Source organism: Salmo salar, chromosome ssa15 (assembly GCF_905237065.1).
Source record: "Salmo salar chromosome ssa15, Ssal_v3.1, whole genome shotgun sequence".
NCBI lineage: Eukaryota > Metazoa > Chordata > Actinopteri > Salmoniformes > Salmonidae > Salmo > Salmo salar.
The window spans coordinates 31,632,985-31,658,076 of NC_059456.1; the positions used below are offsets into that span (position 1 = coordinate 31,632,985).

The following is a 25,092-nucleotide window of genomic DNA, read 5'->3' on the forward strand; positions in this document are numbered from 1 at the left end:
ACGACTTTTTATCATGGCCCTACATAGGGAATAGGGTACCATTTGGGAGACAACCAACAGAGTCAGAAGAACTGGGGTAAAGAGCTCTCTTTATGTCTCTAATCTGTGTAGTTAAATCCAACTGTCACAGTGCCAGTGTAGCCTGCCACATTTCATTGTGCAATAGGTTAGATGAACAGAGCCGTTTGTGGCTGGGGAAGAAAAGAAATGGCTAACTACTGCTGTGTAACGATGGAACCATATGTTAAGGCCTATAGATGGCCCCAGAAAACGCTTCCTACCGCTCTACAAGTTTGAGCAGGAAAACATTTCTGTTGCCTTTCTAAGAAATCTTCTAAGATTTCTTTCAAAATGTAAATATGCTGATACACTGGATTAATACCAGAATATTTTCAGTCTTAATTGTATGAAAATACTTAGCGCAGTATGTGGTTCCAAGACAAAGAGATCGATAATATACACCGGAAAATGTTTTGTAATGACTTTTAATCATTCAGTCTTTAATATGATATGACTCATTAAGTCTTTAATATGATAGCTTCATGTTAGGGTCGCTCAGTTTTTTGGGCTGGTTATTATGGCTTCGGTAATCGGCCTGTGTAATAGTATCCTTTAATTGCTACTGGGGCAGTGAGGGAGAGCCTGTCAGAGAAAAGCACAGCATGCTGTGAGTGGCTGACTATGTCCCAAATGACACCCTACTGCCTATGTAGTGCACAACTTTTGACCCGGGCCCATAGGGCTCTGTTCAAAAGTAGTGCACTATATAGGGAATAGGATGCCATTTGGGATGCATCCGCTATCTACTAACTCCACGTTCACCAGATTGCTTCAAGATGTGGAGACAGCCAGGCACCATGTGGCCAAGGGCCATTAATGGCGTCCTATAGCTTCAAACACTGTGACCTTGAGTGACGTTCTTCTGACTGATCAAAGTTACATTGTCTCCCACTTGGAATTATATGTTGGTCTAATGAACATGTAGATGATGGCAGCCACCATCTTCCCTCAGTGAGGCAAGGTGCATAATTCTTAGGATTTTATCAGCAGTTCAAAAAGTTAAACCTTTCAAACCAAACTCACACCACAGTCAGACCAAACCATATTGCTTCCGAGGGTCTTGTGTATATAATCCTGTGTGGCTCAGTTGGTAGAGCATGGCGCTTGCAATGCCAGGTTTGTGGGTTCGATTCCCGAAGGGGCCAGTAAGAAAAAAAGTATGAACTTACTATTCTAAGTTGCTTTGGATAAGAACGTCAGCTAAATGACAAAAATGTAAATGTAGAATCAAGGTATAGTGCAACTTTCAAGTGAGTTGACACACAGCCTCCGCAGTGCAGAGGAACCCATGGTGAGTCTCTGTGTCTATTCTTTACGAAAGGCCAAGCTCACTGAAGCCAGCCACAGGCAGGGGCGCTGGGCCCTTCTTGGGCACTGGGGCCATCTTCTTCCCGCCCTTGGACTGCTCGGGCCTGGTGAGGCGACTGTGGTTGAGCATGGTGAAGAACTGGAACCTCTCGCCCATCTTCAGGGGGTTGGTCAGCATGTCATAGCCCTGGATCAACTGGGCCCTTGTGGATGGGTCTGCACAGTTCCTCAGCAGCACCTGAAGACACAACATTGCAATCAGACAAAGATAATTGAGTGGAGGGCAAAGTAAAAGTAAAATCCCAAGTTGTCTTGAAAGCCCCGATTGGCAGTTGAAAACCATGAGCGTCCACTTAACGTAATGCTTTGACAGAAAGTGATACAAGCGGATTGTTGTGATTGTTTATATAGTGGTTACCTAGGGCCCCATGTATAAAGAAGTGGAAGAGGGAAGTGTGCACACGGGGTTCCTACTCACCTGTAAGCGTGTATCGATTCCCATATTTTTCAGGAAGTCTTTCTGAGAGACAGGGCCCATGCAGGCCACCGTAGCTCCAGCCATCCTCCTCAGGTAACTGTAGTCCACGTCAGCAGTCAGGTCAGCAGAGCCAGGCGAGGCTAGGACATCATGGAGCTTATGACCTTTAAAACCCTGGGGGTGGGGGACAGGTGGTGTTCTGGTGTTATGACACAAATGGTAGACATGACTACTACTAGCTACTACAGTTCATTATCTGTGGATCGTTACCTTTTCATTTGATTTAAATCATTAGTTGTTAAAGAATTACATTCATCTGAAATAATTCCCTTTTTTTTTTATACCAAATTTTTTATACTCCTCTCATGAGCAACGATTGATAACATCTTCATCTAGTTACATAAATGTGAGCCTGCCTGAAACCTTTCTGCCTTGTTAACAGATAGAATTCTGTGATTCCCTGTCTTCTGAAGGAGGGGGTCGCTTGCTTGAACCTCTCCCCGCCTTTTCATCACACACATCAGTGAGTCCCAGAGTCAGGGAGCCAGGCAGGGAGCCCACCCCTCTTAATAGGAGCCAGATGGGGCTGGGTTAGGGTGTAGCCCCAGGAACAGGACTGGAGGGCAGATGACCCTGATTTCCGTGTGCCACCAGCAAAGGGCAAGAGAGGCATGTCGGCTTCCTGCATCTGTTTCCTTGTAGCTGAGGCTCACTCGGCTAATCACTTTACCATACACACAGACCGTATTAAAACCTGCTGATAAACGGGCCACGTTGGAGACATGATGACACTCACTCTGAACGTGTCCGTCTTGGTCCCGTCGTGCCCGTAGTCAGCAATCAGTGCAGCACCCCCATCCTCGGCAATCCGATTGGCTAGGCGCTGGACGATGACCCCTCCCTCCGGGCAGACCTCCACGTGCCGCCTCTTTTCATCTGCCTAGGAGGTGAGGGGTTTCAGAACAAAAACAAGAGCGGCTCTGCTTACCTGTCTGGGTGAAGCAGGGGCCTGAGCACACACATCAGCAATCATACATGACTTTGCTTCCAATTCATCACCACTTAGCAGCACTGGCTCTAAGCCCCAAGGCATCACAAAACCAGGAGGGGATAGCTTTGGTGGGTTAGGATAGATCCCAAATGGCACCCTATTCCCTATATAGTTCACTACTTTTGATCAGAGCCCCAATGGGCCTGGTCAAAAGTAGTGCACTATAAAGGGAATAGGGTGCGATTTGGGAAATACTCTTAGACTATCAGGGAACACATGTTGGGACATCTATGGGGAAAAAAAGAGACTAAAGTGGAGTATTAAAACCTATAGGCCTGTCTACTTGTAACTGAAAACCCCATTAGACCACAGAGATGGCAGAGCAACAGATAAGATTATGTAGGGCTTTTAACTGGCGAGCGCAGAGAGAACAGCGTTAAGGTTAAACTCTACTACAGTATGTGGAACCTGGGATACACAGACAGTCAGGCAGGGGCAGCAGCCATTAGCCAGGATTTAAAACCAGTAAGGGGGTTTCACCCAAGTTCACTCATGATGTAAGGCTTTGGCAGGCTGTTCAAAGCCCCTGCACTCTTCCAGTGAGGCCAGATCAAATAGGTTGGTACTGTATATACTGCAGAAACACTGGTAATAAAAACCAGATGCTACACAGACGTTCAGACTTTTAAGGAAAAAGGAGTTTGTCGAGCAATTTGACTGTGTTTGTGTCAATGTAGGCTTTAGCAAAGAGGTAACTGTTTTCAATCTAGGAGACATGCATTCACATTGAACATCAGCGATAGCTACATTTTGATGAATCCGATAAAATGCTTACAATAATTTTTATTTGAATCTTTCAACTGATACACACATACAAACTAAACGTGATAAGATTTTTTTCTTTGTTTTTAAAGATGGTCTGAGTTAAGCATCAACACGCAGCACTCACCTGTATGAGTTGAGTAGAGGCCAGAGTGGGAGCTGGCACTATGACAAGCCTCAGCTTGCCTGGCTCATCTGGGTCAATATCCACCATCACCTCCCTCCAGCCCTTCTCTGTTCCCTGGGCCCACATCACAATCAATGCACAACACAATGCAATGGATCAAATGGTAATTACAATACATTTTTCTCAATTCTTTGTGATCTGCCATCAAAATCTATATGTATAATCAAAACAGCTGGTGAAGTAAATGTACCTGGAATTTGTGGATGGGTAAGGCATCAAAGAACTCATGAGCGAGGTAGATGCTGAAGCCTGTGAAAAAAAAAAAAAAAACAACATTAAAGAGGACTAATAGTAGATAAAATAAAAACTGTACCAGAGGCAAAGAATAAGTTAGAGGAAAAACAAAAAAAATGCAGGAACTTATTCAAGAAAGACCAAGTGTAATATATTATAAAAATAAAGCAAACTCGATGGAACATGGGGAAAAATGCACCAAAAATCTTTTTGGAATCTTCAACATAAAAATGCTACCAAAAATAATTTACTGAAACTTGTGACAAATGATGGAGTCACCCATGATTCAAAAGATGTTTTGAAAGAGGAAGCAAAGTATTTTAAGCACATGGTCTCCTCCATCTTCACTAACCGATGTTAACTGTAAGGATTTTTTTCTATTAATTATGTAAAATTAACAGCTGTACAGAAAGACTCATGTAAAGGCCAAATTACAGAGGAGGAACTTCTTGATGCAATTAAAGCCTTTAAGTCTGGGAAAACTGGGTTGGATGGCATATGAGTGGAGGTATACCAAATATTTTTTGATATATCAGAGGACCGTTATTAGCATGTTTTAACCACTCCTACAAAAATGGTAGATTATCAGATACTCAACAAGAAGGTGTGTTTTCATTATTACTGAAACAGGATCCAAGTGGTAAATAAAAATAACCGGTCCATTTAAAAAATTGGAGGCCCCTTACACTTTAGTGTGGTAATGCAACATTTCTAGCAAAATGAATAGCCCATAGAATTAAAAAGGTATTGTCGGATACTATTCACCCTAATCAGACAGGTTTTTTACATGGACCATACATTGGAGATAATATAAGACAAGTACTGGAAACAATAGAACACTATGAAAAATCTGGGAAACCAGGCCTGGTATTCATAGCTGACTTTGAAAAGGCTTTTGATAAAGTAGGACTGGAATTTATATATAAATGCCTGGAATATTTCTCTTATATCTCTTATAAAATGGGTTAAAGTTATGTATAGTAACCCTAGGTGTAAAATAGTAATTAATGGCTACTTCTCTGAAAGTAGTAGACGGTCAAGATGAGTAAAACAAGGTTGTCCACTATCGGCATATCTACCTATTATGGCCATTGAAATGTTAGCTATTAAATTCAGATCCAACAATCTCAAGGGGTTAGAAATCAAGGGCTTAAAAACAAAGGTGTCATTGTACGCTGATTCATGCTTTCTTTTAAATCCACTATTTGGATACTTCCATAGCCTCATAGAGGATCTAGATACTTTTCCTAACCTCTCTGGATTACAACCAAATTATGATAAGTGTCACGACTTCCGCCAAAATTTTGATTTTCCATTTGTTTTGTCTTTGTTTTCTACACACCTGGTTTCTATTCCCCAATTACATGTTCATTATTTAACCCTCTGTTTCCCCCATGTTTGTGTGCGTGTTTGTATATAATGTTCAGGTCATTACTTGTTGTCTGGTATTGTTTGCCGGGTTCGTTATTACGCCGCTATTTATGAGTGACCGGTAATTTCATGCACCTTTAGTATTTGTTTTATACTGGTGCTGTTCGTGGAATAAATTACCTTGTACACGCATCTCTGCTCTCCTGCGCCTGATTCCATGCACCAGTTACCCACAGCCAGAAAATAAGTGTACTATATTATGTATTGGATCACAAAAAAAAAAAAAAAAAAAAAAGATTTGTACTTTTATATTACCGTGTAGTTTACCAATAAAATGGTCTGTCGGTGATGTGGACATAATCGGTAAACATATCCCAAAAGAAAGAAATTATCTTACTACAATACATTAATAGAATATAATATTTTGCTACCATGGAAAGGAAAATACCTGTCTATTTGTGGAAAAATCCCCCTGATTAACTCTTAAGTCATATCCCAGTTTACTAATTTACTTATGGTTTTGCCTACACCTAGCGACCTGTTTTCTAAATTATATGAGCAAAAGATATTCTATTTTATTTGTAACGGCAAGCCAGACAAATTTAAAATGGGCCTATTTATATAATGAATATGAATTCGGAGGACAGAAATGATGAAATATTAAAGCATTAGACATTTTACTAGTTGTCAGTCATACAAGAGTTATATTTCAATCCAAACTGTTTCTCTAGCAGGTTCAAGAATGGCCTTTTCCCTTTATTCAGATTACAACCTCTCACTTTCAGTTATTTGAAAATGAAATAATCTCCAAAATATCGCTATTTTTAAAACAAGCCATAGAAAATTGGTTGCAATTTTTGTTTAATCCACCAGAAAAGATAAAACAAATATTACAACAAATATTGTGGTTAAACTCAAATACACAAATTGATTTAAAAAAAAAAATATTCCCCCCCCCCCCAAAATAAATAAACAGGTATAATCTTTGTAAAGGATATAAATAGGACTGGTGGAGTTATGTCAAATCTAACAAAAATACATTTGAAGTCGGAAGTTTACATACACCTTAGCCAAATACATTTCAACTCAGTTTTTCACAATTCCTGACATTTAATCCTAGTAAAAGTACCCTGTCTTAGGTCAGTTAGGATCACCACTATATTATAAGAATGTGAAATGCCAGAATAATAGTAGAGAAAATTATATATTTCAGCTTTTATTTCTTTCATCACATTCCCACTGGGTCAGAAGTTTACATACAGCCAATTAGTATTTGGTAGCATTGCCTTTAAATTGTTTAACTTGGGTCAGACGTTTCGGGTAGCCTTCCACAAGCTTCCGCAATAAGTTTGGTGAATTTTGGCCCATTCCTCCTGACAGAGGTGGCGTAACTGAGTCAGGTTTGTAGGCCTCCTTGCTCGCACATGCTTTTTCAGTTCTCCCCACAAATGTTCTATAGGATTGAAGTCAGGGCTTTGTGATGGCCACTCCATTACCTTGACGTTGAACCAGACTTGGAGGATTAAGGATGAACCAGACTTGTGGAGGTCTACAATTTTTTTTCTGAGGTCTTGGCTGATTTCTTTTGATTTTCCCATGATGTCAAGCAAAGAGGCACTGAGTTTGAAGGTAGGCCTTGAAATACATCCACAGGTACACCTAGAATTGACTCACATGATGTCAATTAGCCTATCAGAAGCTTCTAAAGCTATGGCATCATTTCCTGGAATTTTCCAAGCTGTTTAAAGGCACAGTCAACTTAGTGTATGTAAACTTCTGACCCACTGGAATTGTGATAGTGAATTAAAAGTGAAATAATCTGTTTGTAAACAATTGTTGGAAAAATTACTTGTGTCATGCACAAAGTAGATGTCCTAACCGACTTGCCAAAACTATAGTTTGTTAACAAGAAATTTGTGGAGTGGTTGAAAAACGAGTTTTAATGACTCCAAGATAAGTGTATATAAACTTCCGACTTCAACTGTATATGGAAATGTCTGCTCTACCCAAAATTACAACCAACTAATTGCAGCATTACTGCAAAAATGGAAAAGGCAAGTAGAAGGGGGGAAAAAGTAAGGAACTTGTCTGTTGGCCCTGCATTGAAGAGCAAAATTGGTTAAAGAAATTTGTAATAAATAAACAAGTACACCAGTTTAATTTAAGGACCAAAGAAATTGACAGCTGTGCCATATAAATTGCTAAATAGTTGGGAAGAGATTTCCGATGTACCAATTCCATGGCACATTGGTACATTGCAACCAATAGAATGTTATATATTGTGGGGTTACAACCATCCCAGTTCTGCAGATTTTCCTGCGAAGAGCCAAAATCATTAGATCATTTGTTTAACTTGGACACTATAGAGTGTCCATATGTAGCTTGTTGTTGGTTGCAGGTCCAGGAATGGCTGAAGAAGTGGCGCTAACTCTGCAGATAGCACTACTGGGTGATTTAAAAAGTCATAGTCAATTGATCAATAATAAAATAATACTTTTAGCAAAAAGGTTTATAATTTACAATCTGTAGAAACTATGAGAAGAGAAAGGTTCAGAACATTTGTGAAACATCACAGCACAGTGGAAAAATATATGGCAAATAGAAATAAAAAAAACTGGATGGCGTTCAGAGATTGATGGGAGGGGTTGAGTGGAGCTGAAGGGTGGGATTAAAAACAACAAGAAAACTAATGTCAAATCTGCTGTGTCCGTAAAATGTATATGGGTTCAGGAACTTTTGTGAAACAGCACAGTTAAAAATATATGGCAAAGTAGAAATCATACTGGATGGGATTCGGAGATGGATGGGAAGGGTTGATGGTAGCTGAAGGATGGGATTAAAAACCAACAAAAGATAACTGTTGCATTGTTTCCATAAAATGTATATAGTATGTATAAACTGGAAGTAGAAGCCTCAGTGTTGTTGTCCATTAGTTTACTCCAATTAGGAGAGGGGTGGTAGGGTTAGAGAAAATAAAGGAAAATATATATATTTTTAAATATACGGAGTAACAGTCAAAAGTTTGGACACACCTATTTCCTACATTGTAGAATAATAGTGAAGACATCCAAACTATGAAATAACACACATGGAATCATGTAGTAACCAAACAAGTGTTAAACAAAACTAAATATTTTATATTTGAGATTCTTAAAAGTAGGGCACCCTTTGCCTTGATGACAGCTTTGCATACTCTTGGCATTCTCTCAACCAGCTTTGTGAGGTAGTCATCTGGAATGCATTTAAATTAACAGGTGTGCCTTCTTAAAAGTTAGTTTGTGGAACTTCTTTCCTTCTTAATGCTTTGAGCCAATCAGTTGGGTTGTGACATGGTAGGGGTGATATACAGAAGATAGCCCTATTTGGTAAAAGACCAAGTCCATATTATGGCAAGAACCGCTCAAATATGCAAAGAGAAATGACAGTCAATCATTACTTTAAGACATGAAGGTCAGTTAATGTGGAAAATCTCAACAACTTTGAAAGTTTCTTCAAGTGCATAGAATTACAAAAATATTATGGGGGATTAGAAATGATACAGAGAATTACATTGATGGAATCTACAATCTATCTGCACTATTAAAGCTGATCTACCCCCTTAATCTAATTCTAGATTATTACCTCTGGGGACATCATCCAGGTTGCGGTACCAGGAGATGGGGAGGCCTGTGGTGCTGGTCCCCTGGCGGTACACAGGCTCATCCTCGCTGGCCGACACCTGGCTCTGGTCTCCTGTTAGACACTGGGCCTGGACCTGGCTCAGCTTAGGACTCACCTCCACCAGGTGCACTGAGACTGCAGCCCCACCCAGGGCCCCACGCAGCTGACTGAAAACCTGAACAACACAGACACAGAGAGACAGACAGACAAACAGAGAGAGACAAACAGACAGGGTGTAGTTTAGTTCATTGGATCCTGGATTCCGAGTCACTGGTCTGAGTTTAAATGTCCTGATAAAACCCATCCATGATGAGGTTCAGGACAGGTTGTGACTGTCCAAAATCACAAGAAATGTTTTGATGAAAAAAAAAAAAAAAAGATTCAATATATAGCAGGCAAAATGTGGAAATGGCTCCCTCCACTGATCATAGATTGAACTGACATGTATACTGTGTACACATGCAACATTTTAGCCATTTACTAAGATTTAGCATCACTGGACATACATACTCTGAGAATGTCATTGGCTAAGGAGCCTCTTCCTGGTCCAAACTCCACTAACTGGAAGCGACTGGGCTTCCCTGCTCCTATCCACTCACTCAGACACCAGATCCCCAGCAACTACAGGCAGAGAAGGGAGGAGCTCAAACCATTATCATCACTCAGGGCATTGGGATTGGAACAACATCAAGAGACTAGAACATTAAGAGACTGTTGATTGTGTATATGCATACTTATCTACTACACAAAAATACATACATGTATTAAAATGTTGTTCTGGATAAATGCTTACCTCCCCAAAGATTTGACTAATTTCTGGTGATGTGATGAAATCTCCATCTGGCCCAAGCATATCATTCTGCACATAATAGCCCTGGAACATGAAATAGACCACTTCATCTCTGAAGCAAACATTTCTATAGAGTAAAAGCATAATCTGATGGGTTTCTTTACTACAGTTGAAGTCGGAAGTTTACATACACCTTAGCCAAATACATTTAAACTCAGTTTTCACAATTCCTGACATTTAATCCTAGTAAAAGTTCCCTGTCTTAGGTCAGTTAGGATCACCACTATATTTTAAGAATCTGAAATGTCAGAGTAATAGTAGAGAGAATGATTTATTTCTTTCATCACATTTCCAGTGAGTCAGAAGTTTACATACACTCAATAAGTATTTGAAAGCATTGCCTTTAAATTGTTTAACTTGGGTCAAACGTTTCGGGTAGCCTTCCACAAGCTTCCCACAATAAGTTGGGTGAATTTTGGCCCATTCCTCCTGACAGAGCTGGTGAAACAGAGGTTTGTAGACCTCCTTGCTCACACATGCCTTTTCAGTTCTGCCCACACATTTTCTACAGGATTGAGGTCAGGGCTTTGTGATGGCCACTCCAATACCTTGACTTTGTTGTCCTTAAGTCATTTTGCCACAACTTTGGAAGTATGCTTGGGGTCATTGTCCATTTGGAAGACCCATTTGCGACCAAGCTTTAACTTCCTGACTGATGTCTTGAGATGTTGCTTCAATATATCCACATAATGTTCCTTCCTCATGATGCCATCTATTTTGTGAAGTGCACCAGTCCATCCTGCAGCAAAGCACCGGCACAACATGATGCTGCCACCCCATGCTTCACGGTTGGGCTGGTGTTTTTCAGCTTGCAAGTCTCCCCCTTTTTCCTCCAAATATAACGATGGTCATTATGGCCAAACAGTTCTATTTTTCTTTCATCAAACTAGAGGACATTTCTCCAAAAAGTACGATCTTTGTCCCATGTGCAGTTGCAAACCGTAGTCTGGCTTTTCGATGGCGGTTTTGGAGCAGTGGCTTCTTCCTTGCTGAGCGGCCTTTCAGGTTATGTCGATATAGGACTTGTTTTACTGTGGATATAGATACTTTTGTACCCGTTTCCTCCAGCATCTTCACAAGGTCCTTTGCTGTTGTTCTGGGATTGATTTGCACTTTTCGCACCAAAGTACGTTCATCTCTAGGAGACAGAACGCGTCTCCTTCCTGAGCGGTATGACGGCTGCGTTGTCCCATGGTATTTATATTTGCGTACTATTGTTTGTACAGATGAACGTGGTACCTTCAGGCGTTTGGAAATTGCTCCCAAGGATGAACCAGACTTGTGGAGTTCTGCAAAAAAGAGGTCTTGGCTGATTTCTTTTGATTTTCCTATGATGTCAAGCAAAGAGGCACTGAGTTTGAAGGTAGGCCTTGAAATACATTCACAGTTACACCTCCAATTGACTTAAATGATGTCAATTAGCCTATCAGAAGCTTCTAAAGCCATGACATCATTTTCTGGAATTTTACAAGCTGTTTAAAGGCACAGTCTATTTAGTGTATGTAAACTTCTGACACACTGGAATTGTGCTAGATTATTTCGCTTATAATTCACTCTGTCTGTAAACAATTGTTGGAAAAATTACTTGTCACGCACATAGGAGATGTCCTAACTGACTTGCCAAAACTATAGTTTGTTAACAAGAAATTTGTGGAGTGGTTGAAAAACGAGTTTTAATGACTCCAACCTAAGTGTATATAAACTTCCGACTTCACCTGTATGTGTGTGTGTAACTAGTAGTTACCATGACTGGGTTGGTAAGAACCTCTCTCATGTACTCTGCCACTGAGATAGGACCTGTGGCTTTGATCTTGGAGGTTAGGTGTCTGAGCATCAAGTTTCCTGGCAATGGTTTCTCTGCTGAACCGCTTGAGAAACTTTGTCTCTGTGCCACGCTCCATAATCTAACTATAGAGTAGAAGACGTAAACAATAGAGCATATTAAATATCATTCGCTTAACTATCTGACGGCCAGACATAGACTAAATAAAGAAATTGCCCTTACCAAATAATGGTGGTGGACAAGGGCAGACAAGGACTCTGCTTAATCTCTGCAGTGCTCGAACAGTCCTCATTGAGACAGCAAGCTAGCTACAATAGTCAAACAATTCCCTACTGTAACTGTACTTCCCCAGAAATTGTCATCAAGTCTGACTTTCACAGCAGGTGCTCGTGTTATGAAGTTAGCTAGCTATCTAACGTAGATCGATAGCTGCACATGTAGCATGAGAGAGGCAACTAACAGCACAATCTCGAGGATCAGCTAAAGTTAACTCGTTTCATAAATACAATAACATGTCAAACTCTAGTTCATCTTTATATGACTGACTTAGGCAGATAATGTATTAATTACTCAAAGAACTCATTGGACATCTTCAACAAGCAAGGTACCTACATTTGTGTGCAAGTACATCCGCCTTCTTACAGCAACAACAATTATGATTGGACAATTAATTAGTCATGTGGTTGTAACAACGCTTTTGATTGGATCATATTGACTTGTGAACTTTAGGTCAAACTGTCCTCTTCGATACAAACAAATCCAAATAAAAACCGGACATTTCTTACGAATATAAGTATGCCGTTTTAGAATAAAATAGCTAATATTGTTCTGTAGTTTTACTGAGTATAGACATCACAAGGATTTTCTTTCAACAGACAGTATTAAGGCAGTTACCGTACATTGTTCTTCCAGGTCCTGTCGTTTTTCTACATGCTGCTGTCAGCATGGTCCCGAAAGCAAAAGAACGTAAGGCAGTAGCCAAAACAAATTATGTTAATATGAAGGACGAGTTTGAAAATGACAACGATGCAGGAGATGATGATGAAGAAAAAGTAATGGTGGTGGTCCTCAACCGGAAGACGAATTTAATTTGGACGAGGTTTTGCGCTTGGGTGGAACCCGAGTAAGTATCTGAGGCTAGCAGGCCAACTAACGTTATCAAATGAACCTCCTGCTAACCTTAGCAGTAAACCACAACTGCGACTTCTAAATCAAATCAAATTTGATTGGTCACATACACATGGTTAGCAGATGTTATTGCGAGTGTAGCGAAATGCTTATGCTTCTAAATCCGACAGTGCAGTAGTATCTAACAGGTAACATCTAACAAATTCCACAACAAAACGTAATACACACAATCTAGTAAAGGTATGGGATGAGAATTTCTAAGTATACAATAAGGATGAGCAGTGACAGAGCAGCTAAGATGCAATAGATAGTAAAGAATAGATAGTGAAGGATACAGTATATACATATGAGATGAGTGACGTGAGATATGTAAACATTCATAAAGTGGCATTATTAAAGTGACTAGTGTTCCATTTATTAAAGTGGCCAATGACATCAAGTCTGTACAGGTAGTGGCTTGGGTGGTTATTGTCCTTGATGATCTTTTTTGCCTTCCTGTCACATCGGGTGTTGTAGGTGTCCCTGGAGGGCAGGTAGTTTGCCCCCGGTGATGCGTTGGGCAGACCGCACTACCCTCTGGAGAGCCCTGCGGTTGCGGACGGTGCAGTTGTCGTACCAGGCGGTGAAACAGCCCGACAGGATGCTCTCAATTGTGCACCTGTAAAAGTTAGTGAGGGTTTTCGGTGACAAGCCACATTTTTTCCGCCTCCTGAGGTTGAAGAGGCGCTGTTGCACCTTCTTCACCCTACTCTGTGTGCGTGGACCATTTCAGTTTGTCAGTGATATGTACACCGAGGAACCTAAGACTTTCCACCTTCTCCACTACTGTCCCGTCGATGTGGATAGGGGACTGCTCCCTTTGCTGTTTCCTGAAGTCCACGATCATCTCCTTTGTTTTGCTGACATTGAGTGAGAGGTTATTTTCCTGACACCACACTCCAAGGGCCCTCACCTCCTCCCTGTAGGCCGTCTCGTCGTTGTTGGTAATCAAGCCTACTACTATTGTGTCATCTGCAAACTTGATGATTGAGTTGGAGGTGTGCATGGCCACGCAGTCGTGGGTGAACAGGGAGTACAGGAGAGGGCTGAGAACGCACCCTTGTGGGGCACCGGTGTTGAGGATCAGCGGAGTGAAGATGTTGTTTCTTACCTTCACCACCTGGGGGCGGCCTGTCAGGAAGTCCAGGACCCAGTTGCACAGGGCGGGGTCGAGACCCAGGGTCTCAAACTTAATGATGATTTTGGAGGGTACTATGGTGTTCTATGTAGACACATGGCTTTTGCTCCAAAAATGTTCCGTAAACAGTTGTTTCAATGGTTCAACGATTTGAAATAAACTATATTTGATCAAATAAAACATCTTGCTATGCTTTATCTAGCACTGTCAGGTCAGTTATTGATGATGATGATCACTAACGTTAGCTACTTAACCACAGACAGAAGAGATTAGTTAAATATCTTTGACCTTACTAAATTATAGGTGCTAGCAAGTTGTACTTAGTCATGTTCACAGCCAAGTCATGGCTGTAAAATCACCTGTTTCCTCATGGCTTTTTTCTTGTCCCGATGTAGACTGACTTTGTCCTGCTTGCCGGCATCAACGACGAGAACGAGCTAATCGATGGTGGAAAGAAAGGAGCCATTGATGACCTGGCACCTGGCGAGTTGGAGACATTCATCGCCAAGTTAAGCATCTGCTCATACAAAGAACAGATACAACAGATTCTCCCAGATGAGCCTACAGAGGAAGAGAAGGCCGAGTCCAGCCAAAAGGAAAGCAAACGGGCTGATGCCAAGAAAGTTAAGTCGGATGAACAGAAACCCAAGCCAGAGCATAAAGGCAAGGACCTGCCTGGCACATCTACAGTGGAGACGAAGAAAAATAAAGAGACAGCAAAAACCAGTGTCCCAGCCACTGCAAAGAAAGCTAAACTAAATGCCAACGCGTTTGAGTTTCAGCTGAGGCAGCTGCTGCTGATCAAACCAGGTGGCAAGTGGTTTGACCTGGAGTACACTGCAGAAGGTACCTCTGACCCACAGGATGAGTCTCTGGTCTCCCAGTACAAAGCCCTGGCTATTGAGCTATTTGAGGCTGAGACTGGGCTCTACAAGAGCAAGAAGAACATGCAGAAGGGGGCCAACTCAGCCTGGATGAAGAATGTGGTCTCTGCAGGGACGCTGGCTGACAGGATGGCAGCCATGACGGTTCTGATCCAGGATGGAGACTCTGCTGAACAAGCATCCCAACATGAAGGCGGTGGTGTGCAGCGAGTTGGAGCGCCTCATGTTCAGGCCCAACATCAACCTGAAGGCCCAGTACTATGCTGTGTGCTTCCTCAACCAGGTGCTGCTGAGCCACGACGAGGCCGAGTTGGCCAGCAAACTCATATCCATCTACTTCTCCTTCTTCCGAGCAAGCATCAAGAAGAAGGACGTGGAGTCCAAGATGCTGAGCGCCCTGCTGTCGGGCGTGAACAGGACCTATCCCTATGCCAAGGCCGGGGACGAGAAGGTGAACAGCTGGACACGCTGTTTAAAGTAGTTCACCTGACCCAGTTCAACACGGCCGTCCAGGCTCTCATGCTGCTCTTCCAGGTGATGGATTCTCAGCAGATCGTCTCCGACCGCTACTATGTGGCTCTCTACAGGTGAACTGGACTGGTTGACGGCTATATGTTGCTCCCTTGTTTCTACAGTTGTCTAATTTCTCCCCTGACTTATAATCATGCTTTGGTTGTGACCTTTCCCCCTCTTCATGCATACTCGTTCTTCTGTTACCAGGTGGGAAGAGTATGGAGAATATATATGACCCATTACACAGAAACCCCCTGTTCTGTGGGGCTGACCTCACCACCTTATGGGAGCTTCAAAGGGTGAGCCTCACGACAATATTAGATGCATCCCCCGAATGGCACCCTTTTCCATTTATAGTGCACTACTTTTAACCAGGGCCCCTAAGGCTCTGGTCAAAAGTAGTGCACTATGTAAGGAATAGGGTGCCATTTGGGATGCGATAAAGGTGTTATGGGCTTGCTTGAAATGGTACTGATACTTGTCGTTTCTATTCTTCTTACACACATCTTTCCCCCTCAGCTCTCCGCACATTTCCACCCCTCAGTGTCACTGTTTGCCAAAACAATCTTACAGGTAAGATGAACTTGTTTTTTTGTTTATTTGCATTGAAAAACTTTGTGCTTATTACCAAAACATTTATACAAAGAAGTTGCTAGTATAGCAATGGGCCCGGGTGGTTGTCAGGGCTGCCTGTATAACAATGGGTCCGGGTGGGTGTCAGGGCTGCCTGTATAACAATGGGTCCGGGTGGGTGTCAGGGCTGCCTGTATAACAATGGGTCCGGGTGGGTGTCAGGGCTGCCTGTATAACAATGGGTCCGGGTGGGTGTCAGGGCTGCCTGTATAACAATGGGTCCGGGTGGGTGTCAGGGCTGCCTGTATAGCAATGGGCCCGGGTGGGTGTCAGGGCTGCCTGTATAACAATGGGTCCGGGTGGGTGTCAGGGCTGCCTGTATAACATTGGGCCCGGGTGGGTGTCAGGGCTGCCTGTATAACAATGGGCCCGGGTGGGTGTCAGGGCTGCCTGTATAACATTGGGCTCGGGTGGGTGTCAGGGCTGCCTGTATAACATTGGGCCCGGGTGGGTGTCAGGGCTGCCTGTATAACAATGGGTCCGGGTGGGTGTCAGGGTTGCCTGTATAACAATGGGCCCGGGTGGGTGTCAGGGCTGCTAGTATAACAATGGGCTCGGGTGGGTGTCAGGGCTGCCTGTATAACATTGGGCCCGGGTGGGTGTCAGGGCTGCCTGTATAACAATGGGCCCGGGTGGGTGTCAGGGCTGCCTGTATAACATTGGGCCCGGGTGGGTGTCAGGGCTGCCTGTATAACATTGGGTCCGGGTGGGTGTCAGGGCTGCCTGTATAACAATGGGCCCGGGTGGGTGTCAGGGCTGCCTGTATAACAATGGGCCCGGGTGGGTGTCAGGGCTGCCTGTATAACATTGGGCCCGGGTGGGTGTCAGGGCTAGCCCTCATACTACCGCTTGAGTCTCTCCGTGTTCATTCATCCTTTTCTCCCTGCATCATGTCCTCAGGGAGAGTTCAACTACACAGGAAACCCTCTCCAGGACTTCACTCTCAGCAAGTTCTTGGATCGCTTCGTCTTCAGGAATCCCAAACAACTGAAGGGCAAAAGTAATACATCCAACATGATCATATACCTTTCTATCAGTACATAATGTGTGTTCCAAAAGGCACCTTATTCCCTATATAGCGCACTACTTTTGACCATGGCCCATAGGGGGTTCCTGGTCAAAAGCCAAGTACTATATAGGGAGCCTTTTGGAACTCAGCCAAACACTTTCTCAAATGTCAAGTTCTTAAGGCTGCGACAACCGTCTACAGACATGTTGATAGACCGACATCATGAACAATATGTTGTCGTCTGACATCAAACTTATTGTTATAAGAAGTATAAACAGAAAACGACAGCCTCTGCATGACATCAGCAGCCCGGCACTCCAAATTGCATACTTGCTCTATTTGAACACCAATAAACCCATCCAGTTTAAAAATGAATTTAGTAAATGTCAAGCAAACAATATTTTGGTTTGTTGCTAACTTGTTAGCTAGCTGGCTAGCCAGTTAAAATAATGACCAGAGTATAGCTGAAGGTCTTAACTTTAGATACTTTTTATTGATTATTACAGAAAAATAAACCCACCACATTATTTTACAAGCTTACAGAAAACAGCTTACGGCTGGCTGTGAGTGAGGAAATAAAAGCAGATCATTCTATCAGAGAATTCTAGAACTCCTGCATCGTCTTGTCACAGATGGATTTGGTCTTGTTGCTGTTGCAGCCCAGTAACCAAGACAACGAATGTTGCCACAGCCGCAGAGATTCACTTTTTTATCATGTATGTGCAGCAAGGAAACAGAGAAATGAAATGTTGTTTGACCAACGACACTTGTTGCATTCTAATTGTCTACAGACATGTTGTTAGACCAAGTATAAACCGCCCTTTAGTCGACTGGTCTCAGTTCCCTAATCCCTAATTATCCATACTGCCGGTCTTTCATCTTTGTTGAAACTGTTTCTCAATCCTTCAGAAATGCAGCCCAAACAGAAGCTGGCCATGAACAACATCCACAATTTACCTGGTGAGTGTGTCTTTTGAGTCATTCTGAAGAATGATAGAGGGGTCCCTTTTATTGAGAAGACATAAGGAAAGTATTTTTTCTTCCCCATCTCTCAGCGAATTGTGAGGAGTTCCAGTCCAATGAAGAGAGTCAGATTCCTGTGGATGAGGTCTTCTTCTATCGGTGAGTAACAATGGTTATATAGACGGTCCTCCTCCCGAGTAACAATGGTTATATAGACGGTCCTCCTCCCGAGTAACAATGGTTTTATAGACGGTCCTCCTCCCGAGTAACAATGGTTTTATAGACGGTCCTCCTCCCGAGTAACAATGGTTTTATAGACGGTCCTCCTCCCGAGTAACATCCTCCTCCCGAGTAACAATGGTTTTATAGACGGTCCTCCTCCCGAGTAACACATTGTCAGATGTTTTATTTTTTACGAATAAGGCAGCAAAGAAAATGATGCCCCTTGAATATGAAGTTTGAGTGATTCGAGTTCTGGACTGTAATCAAATACCCTATTTTTCCCTGTGTGTTTCCCACGCTAGGTTCTTCAAGAAACGAGAGGCGGAAAAGGCACTGCGTCGGCCACGAGGTGATGGCGATAACGAGAGTGGGGAGGATGTGGATGATGAGTTTGAGAAGCTGCTCGGTAAGCTCAAGGACTCTGCCCACAGTCACCAATAGAACATGTATTTTTATTGGCTGAAATGCAGGAAATGGGCCACTGTCAGACTAGAGGCTCAGACTCTGCTCCTGGTTGCTTTTCACCCTCAGCTCAAGGACTCTGAAATGTTATTGGTCAATGTATATCATACTTCAGACTCATCTTTGGTTTTCTTCTCACCCTATCCAGATACATATGAGGGAGACAGTTATTTCAGACTTGCCAGTTGATGAAACAGACCTGGACTTTGCAAGGTAAGCACAAGTTTAATATAGCTTTGCATTGATAACTCCAAGTGATTCATTTGTACACCTATGTGGTACCGTGTGGCTCAGTTGGTTGAGCATGGCGCTTGAAACGCCAGGGTTGTGGGATTGATTCCCACTGGGGACCAGTACTTTTTGTTTGTTTAGGCACTCAAGTTGCTCTGGATAAGTGTGTCTGCTAAATGACTAAAATGTATCAAACATTGCATTGAAATGGTTTCCAATGATATATCTACCAGTTTGTGTGTGTGTGTGGTGCAGCAATATCAAGATGAAATCTAAGAAGGGGAAGAAGGGTGGAGAGGATGACTCTGATTCAGACCTGGATGGTGATCTGGATGAGGAGGAGTCCCTAGGCAGTTTGGATGAGGAGGACTTTGGAGATGAACTGGAGGGGCCTTCCTTAATGGACAGCATTGGGGAGGATGATGAGGAAGGTATGTCACAATTTCTCTCCTTCCTCCCGAAGTGTTCACTTCCCTTCACTATTTTGAAATGACTGGTTTAATAATATGGCAGAAACTCCCACTAGCCTATACCTCCACTACAGGTTCACACTTGACTCTAATTTGTCTTTCAGTTCCAGCACTTGATGATAACGCTGGTAAGCAGATTGACTTAAATTAACTTCAAAATTCATTTGAAAAGGGCATCCTTAATTGTGAATTATTAATGTATAAAAAGGTTGATTCTTATCAAATATATTGGCTTCCCTTCAAGATTCAGATGAGATGGAGGTTCCACACACAAGGCCAGGTTCTAAAAAGAAGGCATCAGAGGATCTTGACTTCAGTGGTTCTTTAGGTTAATAGCTGGGCCTCTGTTTGTACTGTTCAACTGCTCCGAATCTCATTCAGGAGTGTAGAATCTTATCTGACATGTTCATTCTTTCATTGTAGGTTCCAAACCAGGGAAGAAAATAAAGAAATGAGGACACAGCCATGTTTGCCTCTGCTGAACAGGTGAGATGGTCACGCCTGTCATATCTCACAATGTTAAGTTGGTGTGCTGATGTCTATCCTGTCTATCCGTTTGTTGAAGGGTTAGTTTATTGTATGAAACTAAATGTTATTTTTTTCCAGTTTGGGACTGTTGGATGAAAATGTTGGTTCTAAGTTTGACAACATCGGCATGAATGCTATAGCCAACAAAGACAAAGCAGGTAAACCTTGGCTTCAATACAGTCAATCAACCTATTGAATATATCCTTGTCCTATTGTGTACCACAGTTAGTGCCACCTAACAGAAAAAAAAACAGACAGGGGCCAGTTCATATAAATGACTTTACTCAGTTGGCTAGATACTAGCTAAAACCACAGTATACAGTGCCTTGCGAAAGTATTCGGCCCCCTTAAGTTAATACTTTGTAGCGCCACCTTTTGCTGCGATTACAGCTGTAAGTCGCATGTCTCTATCAGTTTTGCACATCGAGAGACTGACATTTTTGTCCATTCCTCCTTGCAAAACAGCTCGAGCTCAGTGAGGTTGGATGGAGAGCGTTTGTGAACAGCAGTTTTCAGTTCTTTCCACAGATTCGATTGGATTCAGGTCTGGACTTTGACTTGGCCATTCTAACACCTGGATATGTTTATTCGTGAACCATTCCATTGTAGATTTTGCTTTATGTTTTGGATCATTGTCTTGTTGGAAGACAAATCTCCGTCCCAGTCTCAGGTCTTTTGCAGGCTCCATCAGGTTTTCTTCCAGAATGGTCCTGTATTTGGCTCCATCCATCTTCCCATCAATTTTAACCATCTTCCCTGCCCCTGCTGAAGAAAAGCAGGCCCAAACCATGATGCTGCCACCACCATGTTTGACAGTGGGGATGGTGTGTTCAGGGTGATGAGCTGTGTTGCTTTTACGCCAAACATAACGTTTTGCATTGTTGCCAAAAAGTTCGATTTTGGTTTCATCTGACCAGAGCACCTTCTTCCACATGTTTGGTGTGTCTCCCAGGTGGCTAGTGGCGAACTTTAAACGACACTTTTTATGGATATCTTTAAGAAATGGCTTTCTTCTTGCCACTCTTCCATAAAGGCCAGATTTGTGCAGTATACGACTGATTGTTGTCCTATGGACAGAGTCTCCCACCTCAGCTGTAGATCTCTGCAGTTCATCCAGAGTGATCATGGGCCTCTTGGCTGCATCTCTGATCAGTCTTCTCCTTGTATGAGCTGAAAGTTTAGAGGGATGGCCGGGTCTTCGTAGATTTGCAGTGGTCTGATACTCCTTCCATTTCAATATTATCGCTTGCACAGTGCTCCTTGGGATGTTTACAGCTTGGGAAATCTTTTTGTATCCAAATCCGGCTTTAAACTTCTCCACAACAGTATCTCGGACCTGCCTGGTGTGTTCCTTGTTCTTCATGATGCTCTCTGCGCTTTAAACGGACCTCTGAGACTATCACAGAGCAGGTGCATTTATACGGAGACTTGATTACACAAGAAACTTAAAGGGGGAATCTAATAGCAACAACTCGGATGGGCTGCTAATACAGTATGACTAGGATGGGCTGCTAATATGACTAGGATGGGTTGTTAATATGACTAGGATGGGTTGTTAATATGACTAGGATTGTGTCTTTGGCTTCTGGACAACGAAAGAAAGTTGATAAAACCAATAGAACAGAAATAGTTGTGGATTTCAAACAATTACTGCCTCAAGCTCACATGTAAAGTAATAAGTGACATGATAGCTTATGCGCTTTAATAAGAAATAAGGTATTTTTAATCGTGGCTATCAAAACCATTAACACACAATTGCATTTAGAATTATTCGTTGCACAATGACTGGGTGATGTCTGACAGGTGATAGGCCATTCCACTCCTCAAACTAGGGGGTGTGCGCGTGATAAATAAGATGCATGACGACTAATGAAAATACACACGTGCCAATTTAATTCCACCAAATAATGCAGGTTAACCTATAGATTGATGAACATGACCGGTCATATGTATTTTCAGTGGCTAACCGATTAACCTCAACCCCCTATAGCACACCCAGTCATACTCTAGTAGTCCTTTTAAAGTTGTACAGAATAGACTATTCTCTCAATCATGATGGCTCTAAAGCAGTGGTTCTCCATCCTGGTCCTAGGAACCCAAAGGGGTGCACATTTTAGTTTTTGCCTTAGCGCTACACACCTGATTCAAATTGTAAACTCATCAGGCTTTGATTCCGGTGTGTAGTGCTAAAGCAAATGTGCACCCCTTTTGGTGCCTAGGACCAGGATGGAGAACCACTGATCTGAAGGTAACCCTAAGACAAAAACCACCGGGCACATTTCATATGGAACAGGTTGTTGAATACAGATGATGACCTAACTTTAGTAGAGGATGCAGTCTGGTTTTTGCTCATTGCACTTATGTCTTCTTTTCCTCCAGGTGTCAGGCAGCTCAAGTGGGAAGCCCAGAGAGACCACTGGGTCCGAGGCAGAGACGTCAAGACCCTACGGAAGAAGAAGGCCATGTTTAACAAAAAACAGTTTGGCAAGCCCCAGTTTGGCAAACCAAGGGCTGGCAAAAATACTTTCAAGAAGAAGTAATACTTTCTGGACCTTAGATTACTTATGTTTGTGTTCACACACCTCTATGCCTTCTTGGACCAATCTTCAAGGTCTTTCTCTCGAATCCCATAAACCCCAGCATATTCGTTGGACTTGTAATAAACTGGAAAGAGAGTGATAGTGTCTCTCAGCATTCAACACATTTAATCACATGATGGTTCAGTGGGCAGCATGCCCACTGTAGCAAAATGTTTTGCAACTGTTTCCACTAATGAATACACCGGTGTATTGCCTCAATCTAACCCTGTTGCCAGTTCCAGGTTGTACTGCCAATCATTGGAGAAACGACTAAATGCCTGTGAAATTATGTATTCTCTGTATAGCTATTTTAACTCTGTCTAAGTTTATACAAGAAATACAAAATGAAAACAGTATACTAGGAGATGTCTGGTTTGCAGTAATTGTAACGGGGAAAAAGTGTAATAATTGGGGCTGATTTCATTGCTATGCAGTTTGGAATTGAGGATCAATTCCTCCAGGTTGTGTATGTTGTGAACTGTCTACAGCCCTTACCTTCCAGGACAGAGGGAAGCATGTTGTTCATACTGTTCCTGAAATCTAAAAAAAACAAAAACATTTTGTTAAAGGTGTACATAGCCCAAGGTAGAGTCCATGACGTCCTTTCTATATAAAATGTAAATAATACCTTGACTTGTGTTCATCTTGTAAAAAAGACCATAAGCACCTAGCACACCTGCCACTTCAAGTAGTACTACTCCTTTGAACAGTCTCTTTGCTAACGGTGCTAATGTTTTGGGGGCCATCTAGGAAAGACGGAGTCTTGGGTAAGGTTCACTTTCAATGGAGTCCGCAATGCATTCATTCTAAATTCGCAGACAGCTATTCATTTCAGCAGAGAATGCGAGTACGTACTGACAACTCAGACCTTTCAGTACAAATATCATAAAACATTAAATGCACATTGTATTACAAATGAACTAGGTTATATTGGTATATGATACCAACCTACCTTACATGCCCTTGTATAATTTTACTTCCTGAGTGCAGTACGGAAACCCAGGTGAGACATTCAGGGCGGTATGAATAGCATTTCTCCTAGCACTGAGCCCTGCTACTGCGAGAACTCACCACAAGGGGTCACTGTACTCAAGATAACAGGCAGGGATAACACATCTATTTAATTTAATTCTTAAAATGAACATGAATGATTGGGGGGTTCAATTCAATATACACAGAAAATAATGATGTAATATTTAGTCTATTCCCATATCACCATCTTATTAAGTAAAAGGCTAATTTAAGTGTGGGTGGGTGGGTGGTGGGGGTGAAACGGGAGCATGAGTGAAAAAGTTTAGGAAGCACTGTCCTAGTAGGAACAAAAAAAGACATCTCCATGTACATTTCTCAGGAGGAGAGAGGATATTACTTTCACAAGAAAGGTGAGAGACGACCTACAGGCAGCTGCACTCACAGATAGATTAATCAATATGCTTCTAAACATGAATGCCTTATGTGTTTATTATATGTCTGTTTAGTATTATGCACTATTAAATTAAATGTTAGTTCCACTTTAAACAAAGTACAACTTTTAAAGAAAGGCTTTATATAGCATACATGAAGGCTTTATTAGCACTACATAAATGCTTCACAAATCATCTGTAAGCTTATGTCAGACTCTATAAATGGTGAATAAAGAGTGACATTACATTTCCACTGTAGGGTGAATTGCCAAATGTGACATAATGCACTATGTACATGTAACTGCCAAAATAAAGGAAACACTTCAGTAAATTAGGTATATAAAGTGTATTGAAAGCAGGTACTTCCACACAGGTGTGGTTTCTAATTAAGCAATTAACATCCCATCATGCTTAGAGTCATGTATAAAAATGCCCAGTTACCCATTATTTTGGCTACCATGCATGGCTAGAAGAAAAGATTTCAGTAAGTTATTGAAAGAGTGGTCTCAAAGGAGCATAAGGGGTTTAAAGGGTGTGTGTGTCTCAGTCACTAGATCTCAGCCCAATTGAACACTTACTGGCAATTCTGGAGTGGCGCGTGAGACAGTGTTTTCCACCACCATCAACAAAACACCAAATTAAATAATTTCTCATCGAAGAGTGGTTTCGTATCCCTCCGATAGAGTTCCAGACGCTTGTAGAATTTATGCCAAGGTGCATTGAAGCTGTTCTGTCTTGTGGTGGCCCAACGCCCTATTAAGACACTTTATGTTGGTGTTTCCTGTATTTTGGCAGTTATCTGTACATAGTGCATTATGTCACATTTGGCAATGACATACGTTTATAGGTTATTTGTGAAGCATTTCTGTAGTGTTTATGAAGCATTTATGTATGCTATATATCGCCTTTATATGTTATACTTTGTTTAAAGTGGGACCAAAATGTTTAGAAGGCAATCTATAATCATACGGTCAAAGAATGCTTTGGTCTTGCTCATGTAGACAATATCAACATATAGACCGGTTGACCGCCATTGAATAAGGCAGTTGTTAGTTATAAGTATCTTTGACTTGACTTAGTCTGCAGGTGAATCCTCCTCAGGACAAAAATGCATCCTGTTTTATAGACCAGTGGTCATGGGAATTG

General features: G+C 42.1%; 3 protein-coding genes across 8 annotated transcripts; 1 reads left to right on the plus strand and 2 right to left on the minus strand.

Annotated features, from left to right (window-relative positions):
• Nucleotides 1-469: 469 nt before the first annotated feature.
• Nucleotides 470-12,889, minus strand: ndufaf7 (NADH:ubiquinone oxidoreductase complex assembly factor 7). Of its 5 annotated transcripts, none has more exons than XM_014144040.2 (10): nucleotides 12,644-12,889; nucleotides 11,706-11,869; nucleotides 9,905-9,985; nucleotides 9,622-9,732; nucleotides 9,073-9,286; nucleotides 4,037-4,095; nucleotides 3,787-3,900; nucleotides 2,643-2,786; nucleotides 1,847-2,020; nucleotides 470-1,606 (listed from the first exon to the last, which is right to left on the minus strand). In XM_014144040.2, exons 2-10 carry the CDS (start codon nucleotides 11,793-11,795, stop codon nucleotides 1,373-1,375), a joined length of 1,221 nt encoding a protein of 406 aa, XP_013999515.2. In that variant the 5' UTR covers nucleotides 11,796-11,869; nucleotides 12,644-12,889; the 3' UTR covers nucleotides 470-1,372. The 5 variants fall into 5 exon arrangements, with proteins under 5 accessions (XP_013999515.2, XP_013999513.2, XP_013999512.2 ...); XM_014144038.2 differs by having other exon boundaries at nucleotides 12,639-12,889; XM_014144037.2 differs by lacking the exon at nucleotides 12,644-12,889 and adding an exon at nucleotides 11,967-12,385.
• Nucleotides 12,799-23,170, plus strand: LOC106571258 (CCAAT/enhancer-binding protein zeta-like; the record flags this gene model as incomplete). The annotated part of the gene is given in 14 exon segments (XM_045696068.1): nucleotides 12,799-12,867; nucleotides 14,445-15,089; nucleotides 15,091-15,382; nucleotides 15,385-15,522; nucleotides 15,654-15,745; nucleotides 15,966-16,019; nucleotides 16,980-17,079; nucleotides 17,998-18,048; nucleotides 18,144-18,210; nucleotides 18,576-18,679; nucleotides 18,884-18,948; nucleotides 19,222-19,922; nucleotides 20,043-20,122; nucleotides 22,344-23,170. Coding segments are annotated over 11 exon segments (1,653 nt in total), but the record flags the coding sequence as incomplete, so codon positions are not given.
• Nucleotides 21,662-23,593, minus strand: LOC123727270 (protein CEBPZOS). Of its 2 annotated transcripts, XR_006759152.1 has the most exons (6): nucleotides 23,496-23,593; nucleotides 23,172-23,289; nucleotides 23,039-23,083; nucleotides 22,547-22,628; nucleotides 22,207-22,408; nucleotides 21,662-22,039 (listed from the first exon to the last, which is right to left on the minus strand). XR_006759152.1 is itself a non-coding variant. In XM_045695623.1 (5 exons), exons 2-4 carry the CDS (start codon nucleotides 23,287-23,289, stop codon nucleotides 22,549-22,551), a joined length of 243 nt encoding a protein of 80 aa, XP_045551579.1. In that variant the 5' UTR covers nucleotides 23,496-23,593; the 3' UTR covers nucleotides 21,662-22,408; nucleotides 22,547-22,548. The 2 variants fall into 2 exon arrangements, 1 of the variants encoding a protein (XP_045551579.1); XM_045695623.1 differs by having other exon boundaries at nucleotides 21,662-22,408.
• Between the last annotated feature and the right edge of the window lie 1,499 nt (nucleotides 23,594-25,092).

What these genes read in the sequence shown, in the direction of transcription:
- ndufaf7 (XM_014144037.2), bottom strand. Translation starts at nt 12,036, where the DNA reads ATGAGGACTGTTCGAGCACTGCAGAGATTAAGCAGAGTCCTTGTCTGC. An exon ending in TTGTCCACCACCATTATTTG is followed by an intron (nt 11,870 to 11,966) that starts GTAAGGGCAATT and finishes TCTACTCTATAG; the next exon opens with TTAGATTATGGAGCGTGGCA. An exon ending in GAATCGATACACGCTTACAG is followed by an intron (nt 1,607 to 1,846) that starts GTGAGTAGGAAC and finishes TTGTGTCTTCAG; the next exon opens with GTGCTGCTGAGGAACTGTGC.
- LOC123727270 (XM_045695623.1), bottom strand. Translation starts at nt 23,289, where the DNA reads ATGGCCCCCAAAACATTAGCACCGTTAGCAAAGAGACTGTTCAAAGGA. An exon ending in CAAGATGAACACAAGTCAAG is followed by an intron (nt 23,084 to 23,171) that starts GTATTATTTACA and finishes TGTTTTTTTTAG; the next exon opens with ATTTCAGGAACAGTATGAAC. An exon ending in GCTTCCCTCTGTCCTGGAAG is followed by an intron (nt 22,629 to 23,038) that starts GTAAGGGCTGTA and finishes CTCTCTTTCCAG; the next exon opens with TTTATTACAAGTCCAACGAA.